Source organism: Alligator sinensis, unplaced genomic scaffold (genome assembly GCF_000455745.1).
Source record: "Alligator sinensis unplaced genomic scaffold, ASM45574v1 scaffold249_1, whole genome shotgun sequence".
Classification (NCBI taxonomy): Eukaryota; Metazoa; Chordata; order Crocodylia; family Alligatoridae; genus Alligator; species Alligator sinensis.
This window is the reverse complement of record NW_005842593.1, coordinates 469,508-482,928: the sequence shown is the minus strand read 5'-3', so window position 1 is coordinate 482,928 and position 13,421 is coordinate 469,508. Positions and strand designations below refer to the sequence as shown.

At 48.8% G+C, this 13,421-nt stretch overlaps 1 protein-coding gene across 6 annotated transcripts in view; it reads right to left on the bottom strand.

The window, feature by feature from the left end:
- LOC102385793 (rho GTPase-activating protein 39-like) overlaps positions 1–13,421 on the bottom strand; it is a 167,434-nt gene that overhangs the window by 54,943 nt on the left and 99,070 nt on the right. For all 6 annotated transcript variants that reach the window (XR_003096089.1, XR_003096088.1, XR_003096086.1 and 3 more), the window contains 2 exons: positions 4,985–5,531; positions 1,001–1,090 (listed from right to left, as the gene is read on the bottom strand). Coding sequence is in view for 1 of the 6 variants with exons in the window: in XM_025214663.1 (XP_025070448.1) it covers positions 1,001–1,090; positions 4,985–5,531 (637 nt within the window). In the remaining 5 variants the exon portion in view is untranslated. The remainder of the gene's footprint in view (positions 1–1,000; positions 1,091–4,984; positions 5,532–13,421) is intronic.

Below are 13,421 nucleotides of genomic sequence, written 5' to 3'. Positions count from 1 at the left end.
TACATACGGGATTTTTCACAGGCTACTGTTCTATTCATTATTTAGCTCCGGCTACATCTGCTTCTTTTTCAGATCTGTTCAAAAGCTTGTCTAAAATCTCTCCCAACCATGCAGCTGGTCCAATAAAAGAGATAACTCTTTCCTCCTGCCAAATATCCTTGCCTTAATGACTCATTACAATATATTTGCTATCCGTGCTAACTTCTATGCTTTCCACAGGTAATAACAATTATTCTCCCACTTCTCTTTTCTTCTACATAATTAGATTACCTATGTTATTTAGACAATTAGAATGTTTTGAAGCCACTTCTGATGCCACTTCTTTATTCCTAGTTTACATCCTTCCTCCATTCCTTTAAGGGTCTGAAGTGCACAGTTCCCCCAACTACAGTGCACAGCACAGAGGAAAACTGGGGAGGTCCTGAGGTGATGCAGGTATGACTGAACCACAGACCAGGTAACCAAGCTGGAAGTTGGGTTATGAGATTTGTTATCAAAATGATGAGTTATTTATGCCTTTTAGTTCTGGCCTAGGTTGTATTATAGAAAAGCTAGAAATGTGTGGTGGAGCTGGGCTACATTCCCAGGTTCAGCACTTGAGGTCCTGAATCACCTCCAGTTCCTCAGGTGCTGCCCACTCAAAGGTGAGAGGTATCACATATTTTGCTTGCTGAACGCAACATCCAGTGTACAGACCCTCCCCAATGTCACACACATACAGCCAACTTCATGTGGCAACATGTAACAACATATCTGCTACACATGTGCATGTTTACCCCATGTTTGCCCAGGACACAAGTATACCGCTATATCCAGGTACATTTCTTTGGCATGTTAAGGCTAAAATATTAAAACCTGGGTGCCTACAATTAGGTCTCTGAACTCGCATTTAAGGTCATTAAATAAGTGGCCTGATTTTCAGAGGCATTAAGTAACCCAGACTACTTGAAGTCCACAAATCCTTCCCTCTTAGCTCGTCTCCCATTCTGCTTCTTGTTACCTTCATCATTTGTGTTTTGCTTCCTCTTTTTCCTGGATTTTGAGTTCTTCTTGTTTTTGAGATCCAAGAGTTTCTTGATGCGCTGCACAACTGAAAATCCAAAGTATCATTAACTGAGTGACAAAGGAGACTGCTACCTGTCCTCCACACCTTCCACTATGGCAGGAAGAGGCACTGAAATCAGACAGCTATTAACACAGAAAAATAAGATCCCCCCAACTCCTGAAACTGTCTAAAGACATCGGCTAAACAGCCTGTTTCAAAGTTACTGAAGGAGGGTGGTGGGAAGGAGGATGCTTTGAGCTAGGAGACATCAATATCCCAGCTAATTCCAGATGGGCCCTGGACTGGAAGGCTTAAAATGTCATTGGAATTCTTTGAACAGCAAAAATAATGGAAAGGGGGCTCCTGAATGTCAAACCACCAAAAGCTCATCTTGCTTACTGGTTCACTACATGCTTCTGTTGCCAAAGTGACAAAAATGGTGAAAAGCAAAACTACTGAGGAGAGGTCGAAAGAGCTGAGGATATTTAGTCAAGAGAAGAGAAGACAGTAAGGATTTGATAATAGTCTTCAAATACTTGAAGGCCAATTATAAAGAGGATGAAGACAGTCTTTTCTTTGTGGCTGTAAGGGACAGCACCATGAGCAATGGCCTCAAACTACACCAGAGGAGATGTAGGTTGGAGATCAAGGTTTGGAGCTCATCAAGATGAGCGAGTGGTCAAAAAATGGCAGACGAATTTCAGTGTCAACAAGTGTAAGGTAACGTACATGGGGAAATATAACTTCAATTATACGTACACAATGCTGGGTTCTGAACTAGCTGTTACAAATCAGAAGAGACTTTGGAGACCTTGACTAGTTCTCTAAAAGCATCAGCTCAGTGTGTAATGATGGACAAAAAGTTAATAAAATGTTAGGCATCATCAAGAAGGAAACTGAAAACAAAATGGAAAATATCATCATGCCACTATACAAATCCATAGTGCATCAGCATCTTGAATACTATGTGCAGTTGTGGTCTCTGCATCTTAGAAAGAATGTAGTAGCATTAGAAAAGGTACAGAGAAGGGCAACTAAGACAATCAGACGTATGGAGCAGCTGCCATACCAGGAGAAATTAAGAAGGCTACAATTCTTCAGTTTGGAAAGGAGAAGGCTAAGGATAGAAAGGTTAAGAGGTCTGTAAAATCATGAAAAGTGTGGATTAAGTGAAAGGAAATGGCTATTCACCAAGTCCCAGGATACTAGAACTATGTGGCATGACTGAAATTAGCAGGGGACAGGTTTAAAATGAAGAGAAAATTTTTTTTATGCAGTGGGTAGTTAACTTGTGGAATTCGTTACCACAGGAGGTTATAGAGGCTGATAATATAATTAGGTTTCAAATAGGATTAGACAAATTCACCGAAGTCAGGTCCACTGGTACTATTAAATAGAACAGTGTGGCGGAGCACCTTTGGGGTGCTCGCCACGTGGCAAGGGCTGCAGTAGGCTGGGGATGAGCCCAGTAGGGAAGGCAGCCAAGTGAAGCCCCTCAGCTCTCATTCTAAGGGGGGAGGTGTGTGGCGGAGCACTTTTGTGGGTGCTCGCCACTTGAGGCCTCTCACAGGCTCTGAGGGGAGCCTGCTTTGGAGGAGCAGCTGGGGAAACCTTCCCCAGGTACCATTTTAAGGGGGAAGGAGTGTGGCAGGGGACTGTTGGTACCTGCCACTTTAAGACCGGAGCCAAGCAGCCAGCAGGTGCTTGATTGCGGCAGCCATTTTAGATCTCTGGCCGCCCATACAAACAGATCAGTTTCCTGCTGGCAGGGCAGGCAGTAATATTGTTTGGTTGTAATACTCCATAACATCCTGGAGGTAAGGGAGGTGCTATAGGGGATGAATTGGAGGCTCCTGGTCCTGGGCATGACCTAAAACTGCACTCTGCTGGAAGTGGGTGGCCTGGTGGGGCTCTCAGTGGTGCGGGAGCTCCCAGGAAATGCCAGGGCAGTTATCACCCCGGTGAAAGGCGGGTAGGGGCACCTTAACCCTAGCCCTCACCTTTGGGTGTGTTTGCATACCATTGGAGGTAGTTGGGGGGGGGGCCAGGTGTGGCTGAGGCCACCTGAGCCCTGTGGAGCGCAAGACCCTGAGAGCTCCCAAGGAGGGAGAGTGGGGGGCTAGGCATGGCTGAAGCCACCTGAGCCCTGTGGGGTGCAAGACCCCAAGAGAACCCGAGGAAGGAGAGTCGGGCCAGGCACGGCTACAGCCACCTGAGCCCACCAGGGAGCGAAGCCCCGTGGCCCCAGGTGAGGAGGCAGTGTGGAGCCCCGAATGAAGGGGGCAGAGATGAGTAGCCCCGAGTAAGGGGGGCGGTGTGGAGCCCCGAGTGAGGGGATAAGAATGCCCTGGTGAGGGGTGGCCCCAGAAAGGGGCGGACATGAAGAGCCCCAGTGGGGGAGGAAGGAAAACTACAGGGTTGAGTGCCCAGTAGGCTTATGTATATAGAGTTGCCCCCAGAAGGGGCTAGAGCAAGCTTAGATCCGGTCAGGTAATTGGCTGGCCACTACCCTGGTGAGGGTCATGGGAGAGGCCCAAAAGATAGTATGTCTGCCACCTAAGGGATGGACTAGCTAAGCCTATGGCCTAAGGGGCCCGCTCCAAGATGGAGCAAGGCAGAATGAGTCGTTGATGTATGAAAGAGACCCTGTGAGAGAGGGTGGAGTGTGAGAGGCCCTAGTGAGAGGAGGGCGGTATGAATGTGTGTGACTGAGGCCTGAAGGCGCGGCCTAAGCTTGGTTTGGCTGTAAGCCGGGAGCACTGTAACAACATCTGGATGCCATCTGTGAGGCATGGGCTGCAGTGTAGGGGAGGTACAGACCTGCAGATAGCGCTCCCTGGCATCAGGGCAGAAATGGGCAGCCTCCCACTTAATGAACATCATATTAATTACCAACAGGGCGTGGCAGGTGAGTCAGGTGGGGCTCCCCAAAGTGGGGAGCCCCACTTTGCCACAGTCAGGGATGTATCTTCTGAAATCCATGAATCTGGAAATCAACCATTCTGTTGATTTCAGGGAAGCTATGACATGGTGTGGACTAGTTTAGACATGCCTTGTTCATATACTCTCCCATTACAGCATCTCCTATTTGTCATTGTCAGAGAGGACACTAGGTTAGATGGACCATTGGTCTGACTTCTTGTACTCTTACACTTGACAGAAGTTTGTCATCATTTGCCTTTATCTAGGATCAGGATGATCCACCATTTGTTTTGTCAGACCCGTCAGAATTACTGGGTGAACATCTATATGAGATGCTTACTGCAGTTGCCTAATTAGCTCCACAATAAAGTGTCACCATCTACACTTGCAGAGCTATTAGACTAGAGTAAACTAATTAACCCCGCTATAGGTTGGTATTGCCCTACACAAGTACTATTCTACAGTGGAGTTATTTACTCTGCCACAATGCATATATAATGGTGACCGGGGCTGGCTGGGGCACAAGGGTACTACAATGCAGGGGCTCCTGCCAGGTAGCACCACACTGTAGTATCCTCATGCCCTAGCCAGCCCCTCTGCAGCACACTAAGCCAGGGTGCAGCAGCTCCAGGATGGCAGGCTGCCCCCCCCCCCCCCCCCCAATGCCCACTACCAGCTGGAGCTGCATCGCCCCAGTCCAACATGCTGCAATCCCATGCACGTGTGTAAACACTACACCCGGGAGCAATAAACTCCAGCACAAACTGCAACAGAATTTATTCAGGTGCATTAACTGCATGTGTAGATGTTCCCTAGGAGGATAAAGAGGAGCTATGCTGCATGTTGGCAGGGTTCACCTCTATGGCATACCATCACCTCAGCAATACAAATTAGAGAAATACTCATTTTCCTCTCACTTTTTGTGATGTGCTTTACTAGTCAGCCCTGTCAGTTGCCCCTGAAAATGGCACAATCCAAATAGTGTTGGGGATGTTGTGACATGTATGAGACACTTACTGTATCGATCACTGTCGAGGTGGCAATAAATATAACCTTCCAGGTAAGACTGGAATTTGGGTGATGGCGAGAAAAAGGCTAGACTAATGGCCATGAGTTCCCAGCCCCATGCCAGACTTTGGTAACACGTATTGTCTGTAGTCTGCCTAATTAGCTGTATGTACAACTCATCCCGTAAGCCCTGTATGCTCCAGCACTTGGTAATTGTGACTAAAGCCACATGATTGTGGTCCATGTGTGTCTGGCGGTCTCCCATGTAGATCTGCACCAACTTAAACATCTCACATGCTTCCTTTTTGATGGTGCGGTTGCTTGTAATCAGCATTGGCTTTTTGATGGAGTCCCCACTCCAGGAAAGCATGTTGGAAATGGAGATCCTGCGGCGGAAGATGCCTTGAGTGTGCATATTGAGGTTTTTGGAAGCCCAGTCTACCATGCTACTTTGAGGGATGGGCTCTGGTAATGCACTGCAGGGAAACTGGTATCCCATACAGCTGTCAGGCTGCCCGCTGTTCTCTTGCTTGGAGTTTGATTCTATTGTTTCAGGCTGCAATGGAGAACAGACAAGTTATATTCAAAAACATCTCAGCTGACTCCCTTACCTCAGTGAAGGAGTCAGCCATCAGACCACCACCAGCTGTATAGTGACAAGAAAAGAAAAAAAGCTCTTGTGTACAGGCAATTGTTGGAATCTGCTTTCCTGCACAGAATCCAGTAGACACAGCAGCAGAGCCGGCATTCAGCTCATAAAGCAGGTTTAAGGACAAAGCTATCCTCTTTCCCTGTCCCCTTGCAGGTATAGGAGATGGTACTTATTTCCAAAGTTGGCCCAAAACTTTAGGTGCAAACCCAGGACAGCTCCCAGATCACTTCCTTTTACAGCTTCCCTTTGTTAAAACTCCAGTCCTATAGTTAGATCCTGCCCCTATTTTTCCAAATCTATTCCAAAAAAAATCATTATAAACACTTAGGGCCAAGTCCCAATTGACTCTAAGGTACCTCCATTCTGGCATTTCACCTCTTAAAATGTTGGCATTTTACCTCAGGAAAGTAATTCTGATTAACAGCATTGTAGATGCCTACGCTTCCAAACATTGACAGACTCCCAAGATTCCCTAACCACTCATCCAGTGACTAATGTTGAAGACCTAAATAGACCTGACACGAAGGAACATAACCCAGAACACCCAAACCCCAGGAGACTACCGCAACCACTATATTATGAAGTCAGGGTCCCTCTTGCTTGCTCTCTTTCTGGTCCCAGGTATCTCACACTTCTGGCTGCTCAGAGGAGTAGAGTACTTATACCCTGATAGTTGGAACACTCTTCTGAGAAACAGGTGTGGGTTTGAATCCATTCAAGATAAGGTGGACCTAGAACCAAGTTTCCCACCTCTTGCTACTAAGTGCTCTTGCTACTAAACTCTAACACCGTGACTATCATTTTCTATTGAGCTGCATGTGGCCCTGGGCCCTGCATACCTAAGAGACCACCTCTTCTCATAATGGCCCCTAACACCAGCCAAGAGCAACCTCCTGCAAGTAGCATTTGTCTGCCAAGTTCATTTGGCAAGAACATGCGAGAGGTCATTCTTGGTAGTTCCTCCTCAGCTCTGGAACTGCCTCCTCCTTGAGGCTCATCAGAGCCTGAGCCTGGATATCTTCTGGAAGCATTTTATGTTCTTATTTAAAGCAGACTTTTAGCAGGTGGGGTTAAGTTCTGTGATATTGTTTGGGGAACTATAACTATTTTATTTCAATATTTTAACCGTTTTATAATTTATCTTATTTTTATTGTAAGCTTCCCCAGACCTTTTGAAAAGCATGGCATATAAACCAAATAAATACAAAAATAAACAAATAATGTACACTCTTGGCCTCAAACAGTTGCACATCAAGGTCTGTCATCATTTAAAAAATGGGGGATGGAAGCAGAGCATGTGCACTGCCCAGGCTAAGAATCACTGGCCTAATACAGCAAGCATTTGATGAGAATATGATGTGTTAAATCTTAATTTGGCTGTGAAAGGGTTAACAAATCAGGCTGCTGCAGAGTTTGTTTTTTTTTTGGGGGGGGGGGGGGGCCCAAGAAGGGGAATCCTGCCTCTGGTCTGCTTTTGGCAGCAGCAGAAGCTCATATTCTTGCCACAGCTCTCCCCAGTCCAATACTGCATGCTCCTCCAGAAACAGAGGAACACAGGACGCTCCCACCTACTTCTGTTTCCAAAAGATCATCTGGTATCAGATCAGGAAGGGTTTTGGCACAAGTGCTCACTCTGGCTGCAGCTGCTTCCCAATCTGCCTGGGGGTGGGGCATACAGGGTATTTAAACTTGGTATTTAAACTTGGCCAGGATGGCTCCCACCCTTGGAAGGGGAACTGTGATACCCTGACTGAGAACCACTGATCTAAGCACTTTTAAGTGCCTAAATTCTGTCTAGGCAGACAAGGTTCTTTTGATAAATCTGATATCAGATTTACCTGAAGTACCTTGTCTGCCTATGTCCTTAGATTACGTCTGTGCAAAACAGCACCGTTCCGATTCAACTTCTGTTTCAACGATTCGACAGAACAGTGTTTCGTTTTGAGTTTTGTTTCATTTTGAAAACACTGTTCCGTTTCATTTCATCGAAACTACTCCGCTGTTTCAATGTTTCGCTTATAGGTTATGGGGAAACATAAAATGCAGCAGGCAGGAAGACGGGGGGCTCACCCGCACCCCCAGGATGGCTGCCGGGGCTGTGAGCCCCCAATCTGCCTGCCAGATGACAGAAGCCAGGTGCTGCCACTTGGGACCAGCACAAGGAAAATCACTGCTACCGCCAGTCCCGGGCAGCAGCACCCAGCTCCTGTCATTCGGCAGGCAGACTGGGGGCTTGCCCACACGCCCAAGAGGACTCTGGCACAGACCCTGCAGCCCTCCCGGGGGTGCCGGCAGGCCCCCGATCTGCCTGCTGGCTGACAGGAGCCGGGTGCTATCGCCTGGGGCCAGCAGAGCCAGGGCAGATAAGCTGCCCTGATCCCGGGGTGGGGGAGAGTCCTCGCATCAATTGATCTGCCATGGGCCCCGCACTCACCTGGAGCTGGCTCCAGTATGGGGCTGGGGCAGATCAGCTCGTGCGGTACCCGCCATCTCCATCGAGGTGGGGGAGGGTCTCCGCACCAGCTGATGTGCACCCACCTGGAGCTGGCTCCAGTATGGGGCTGGGGCAGATCAGCTAGTGTGGGGACCCACCGCCCCGATCCTGGGGCAGGAGAAGGCCCCCGCAGCAGCCGACATGCACCCACCTGGAGCCGTCTCTGGTACGGGGCTGGGGCAGATCAGCATGGTCCCCGCATAAACTGATCTGCCCCGGCCCCATACCGGAGCCGGTTCCAGGCAGGTGCGGGGCCCGGGGCAAATGAGCTCATGCAGGGACCTTCCCCCACTCCAGGTTTGGGGAGGCGGGTCCCCGCACCAGCAGATCTGCCCCAGCTCCAGTGGCCACAGGCAGCAGGATCTGGCTCCTGTTAGCCAGCAGGCAGATTGGGGGCCCGTCGGCATCCCCGGGAGGGCTGCGGGGTCTGTGCCAGTCCTCCTGGGGTGCATGCCCCCATCTGTCTGCTGGCTGACAGGAGCCAGCTGCTGCCACCTGGCAGCAGCACTGATCTTCCCGGTGCTGGGTGCAAGCTGCACCCAGAGCTGGTCTGTCATCTGGCAGACAGATCAGGGGCCTGCAACCTTGGGAGGATGCTAGCACAGCCCCCGCAGCCCTCCTGGGGGTGCAGGCAAGCCTCCAATCTGCCTGCTGGATGACAAGAGCCGGGTGCTGCCAGCTGGGACTAGCGCTGAAGCCAGTAAGCCTGGCTTCAAAACTTGAAACATTTTGAAACCTTCAAAACGTTTTGAGTTCCCTTGTTTTGTTTCAAAGCTGTTTCGAATACTTTTGTTTCATTTCAATTTCGCTGTTTTGAGCTTGAATCTCATCGAAACAGCTTCAAAACAATTGAAATTTTGCACAGCCCTACTTTAAACCAACACCCCTACCACCAATACCCCTAAATTCTGCCTAAATCCTATTTAAGTAATTATGGGGTTGATTAGAATTTGGCCCTTAATGTTAAAAGCAGGTCAGCTTTTGAGAGCTTTTATCCTGAGAACCCTTGTGCTACCTGATTCAAACTTCACGTGATAAATTTTACTCAGGACCCTCTACTAGCACAACAGTTTCCAGGATCATCTCTGCTGTCATTTTCTTCCCTCTGCCAGCATGGCCCTGATATTCTCACCATAGAGTCTATGCCTTATCCCACAACCTGTGCAATCATACTCCTGGACCTTTGTCTCCCATAGCTCAGCTCCCATACATCACAACATCCAGCCAGTTTCCCTAGTCATCCTGAAGCTCCATGGCCTCAAAACTAATACATGCTTGTCACCTAGCGAACATGGTTACACAGGCCACCAGGACCTTCTGCCTTTGACTGGCTTCTGTAAATCATTCCATTATCCCTAGGACAAGTTAAACAAAATTTGGACACACACACACACACACACACACACACACACACACACACACACACGAATCTGGTTCAAGATTAGCACCACATGTAGGATAATAGCAGTAGGCCTATGCGAATAGGGAAGTATTTGATTCAGATTCAGCCAATTCAGAGATTTGAATCACTGCCCTGAATTGATTCAGCTTAATCACCTTTGGCAGATTCAGTGCTGATTCAGAGAGATTCAGTGATTCAGCCATAGACTATAATGAGGAATCACTGAAAAACCTATAACTTTGTCATTTTTTGGCAGATTTGGATGAAAACACCAGGCATGGTAGCCCCTTCTGAGGCCATGAGGCCTGCCAGGTTTCAAGGAGATAGGTGCAGGGGTTTCTGGGAAACTGTATCTCAAGCATCTGAAAGCAAAACTCGTGACACGTGTGACTGGTGTGTTAAGGCACAGAGGGATGAAACCAGCAGGGATGGTAGATCTCCACCTGCCCACCTGTTTGTGAACCAGCTGCCTGCCCCTCTTTTTCCTCCCATGCCTTGATGAAAAACTGATTCAGATGTTTTCCAAGCAGGAGGCTGCCCGGAACAAAGATACAAGGGCTGGGTCCAAATCCAGTGTCAACAACATCTGCTCCACAGCTCCATACCTCCCCTTACACTGCGGCCCGTACCTTGCAGGTTGTATCCTTCACCTCCTCCAGTTGTGGTCCCTTCTCTGGGACCTTTGGCTCCCCCTTAGGCCCTGGGCCCACCTTCAGGACAGTTGGAATCCCAAGCCTCTTGCTCTGGCCATTCCTTGCGGTGAGCCCCTGGCCCGTTGACCCCACTTCAGGTCCTGGCCCTAGCACAGACCAGTCAAAAGTATCTCTGATATCTTTTATTAGACCAACTGAATAGTTGGAGAAATATATCTTAGCAAGCTTTCAGGTTTAAAAACCTTTTGTCAGGCTGAGGAAGCATCTAATTGGAGGGTGTGTGCGCTCTTCCTGGATGGAATGAATAGTAAAGAAGCCAGAGGCTGGCATGCAATGCAGGCAAGAAAGCCAGTCAGTGAAAATGTAAATTGAGGTGTCGGGGAGGGAGGGACAGGCTGGGGCGGGGGAGGGGAGAAGGGGGATGTAGCAGGTGAAAGTGGAGAGGTACCTGGGGAGTCAGATGTCAGGCAGGTTATACTGTGTCATAAATCCAATGTTTATGTTGAATGTATGAGTTTCTGTATCTAGGAGGTTGATGAGGTGAAGTTCATAGGCTCATCTGTGAACAGTGGTTTGTAAATTCAAACAAGCACTGAACCTCACTAATCTCATCACCAAAAGCAAGCTTCCTACAGCCCAAAACACACCAAATGAATACAGACCATGCCAGGACAAGAAATGCAAAACCTGCCAACATAGTAATTCAATCTATTATGGACAAGAATACCCAACTACCTGTGGGGTCATATTTCTCACAAAAAGTCACTCTGTCTCCAATCTCTCAGGCCTAATCCTCAAAGGGAATTTACAAACCACTTTTCACAGATGAGCCTATGAACTTCACCTCATCAACCTCCTAGATACAGAAACTCATACATTCAACATAAACATTGGATTTATGACACAGTATAACCTGCCTGACATCTGACTCCCCAGGTACCTCTCCACTTTTACCTGTTACATCTCCCTTCCCCCACCCTCCCAGCCTGTCCCTCACCCCCTGACACCTCAATTTACATTTCCACTAACGGGCTTTCTTGCCTGCATTGCATGCCAGCCTCTGGCTTATTCACAATTCATTCCATCCAGGAAGAGCAGGGGGCCTTCCCAGTGCAGGTAAGAACTCGGCCTGCCCTCCTGTTTCTGGACCAACCTCCCGCCCCTCTTCTAACTGCCACACCTTGATAGAAAACTGATTCAGATGTTTCCCAGGTGGGAGGCTGCCCATTTAGGCCCCCAATGTCTAGGGGTGACATGCATCCATTCTGCAGCTCCACACCTCCCCTAACACTGTGGCCCATGCCTCGCAGATGCCCTCCCAGGCAGTTAAGCTCGTCTAGAGCCTCACAACTTCACTACAACCAGCAAGCCTCAGGCCTCTCAAAGATCTTACATCTGCTGGCTGGTGATGCAGCGAGTGCCCCCTCCAGCTCTGAGAGCAGGGCATTAAATGGTTAAGAAAAAGAAAAGGAAAGGAAATAGGTGCAGATTGAGTTAGGAGGGTGGCACTCACTCTGTCTGCAGGTAGAGCCTGGGGAACCCCAGCAGTGGGAGGTTCACCTTCAGGACCACAAAGCTTTCTCACGTGTGTGGATGAGCTCTATCTGACTCAAGAAGTCTATGGGCTGACAAGAGGTAAAGCGCTGCTTGACCTGGTACTGGCAATGGGGGACGACCTAATCAGCAACCTAATGATCAAAGGGAAGCTGGGTGACAGTGACCACAAGCTGATCACCTTCAACATAAGCTGTAAAGCTGGCAAGTCAGTCAGCAATACAGGAGTCCTCGACTTCAAGAAGGACTGACTTTTACAAGCTTAGGAGGCTTTTCAGTGAGGTCCTAAGGGACCACGACCCAAACAGGAGGGGAGTTCAGGATAAGTCGTTGCTCCTCAAGGGAGCAATCCTGGATGCACAAGCAAAGTCTATCCCGTCTCGGAGGAAAGGCAGAAAAAGGGCACAGCAGCCCACTTGGCTCTCCAGGGAACTAGCGGACCTCCTGCATCTAAAAAGAAAGACCTCCAAAGGATAGAGGACTGGATCCACCTCCAAGGAGGAATACTCTGCACTGGTCTGGACCTGCAGGGAGCAAACCAGGAAAGCCAAGGCTGCGACGGAACTCCAACTAGCTACAAGCATCAAAGACAATAAAAATTCCTTTTTTAGATATGTGGGGTGCCGGAGGAAAAGCAAGGCCAACACTGGACCCCTACTAAACCAGATGGGATAACTGACAACCGACACACAGGAGAAAGTGAACTTGCTAAATGGGTACTTTGCATCAGTTTTTCACCAGTCCCATTACGGGACAGGAAGGCCTGGTTGAGGGAGATTCCTTACCCTCCATCAATGCTGACCTTGTGAAGGAGCACCTTGAGAGGCTAGATACCTTCAGCTGGCCCTGACAGTTCACAACCCAAAGTACTCAAGGAGCTGGCAAGCATCATAGCTCAGCCCCTGGCATGGATCTTCGAGAACTCCTGGCACTCAGGTGAAGCTCCCAAAGATTGGAAGAAGGTCAATGTGGTTGCCTATCTTCAAGAAAGGGACGAATGTGGATCTGGCAAACTACAGGCCCATCAGCCTGACCTCTATCCCAGGGAAGGTCCTGGAAAAGATTATCAAAAAGACCATTCTTAACAGACTGGCTGATGGCAACATCCTGAGGAATAACCAGCACAGATTTGTTGCGGGTAGGTCTTGCTTGACCAGTCTTATTTCCTTTGACCAGGTGATCTATCACATAGACAAGGGGGAAGAGATTGATGCCATATATCTTGACTTCAAAAAACCCTTCTATCTGGTATCCCATGATCACCACTTAGCAAAACTGGCCAACTGCGGCCCCGGCTTCACCACAATCCACTGGCTGGGGAATTGGCTACATGGTTGGATCCAGAGGCTGGTGGCTGATGGAAGTCAATCATCGTGGTGCGCTGTGACCAGTGGGATCTCTCAAGGCTCTGTCCTTGGGCCTATACTATTCAACATGTTCATTAATGATGTGGACACTGGTATCAGAGGCGGACTGGCCAAGTTCGCCAACGACACCAAACTTTGGGGTAAAGCATCCACACCTGAGGACAGGAGGGCGATCCAGGCTGACCTTAACAGGCTCAGGAAATGGGCGGACGAGAACCTGATGGTGTTTAACACTGAAAAATGCAAGGTTCTCCACCTTGGGAGGAAAAACCTGCAGCATCCTTATAGGCTCGGCAGTGCTATGCTAGCTAGCACTACGGAAGA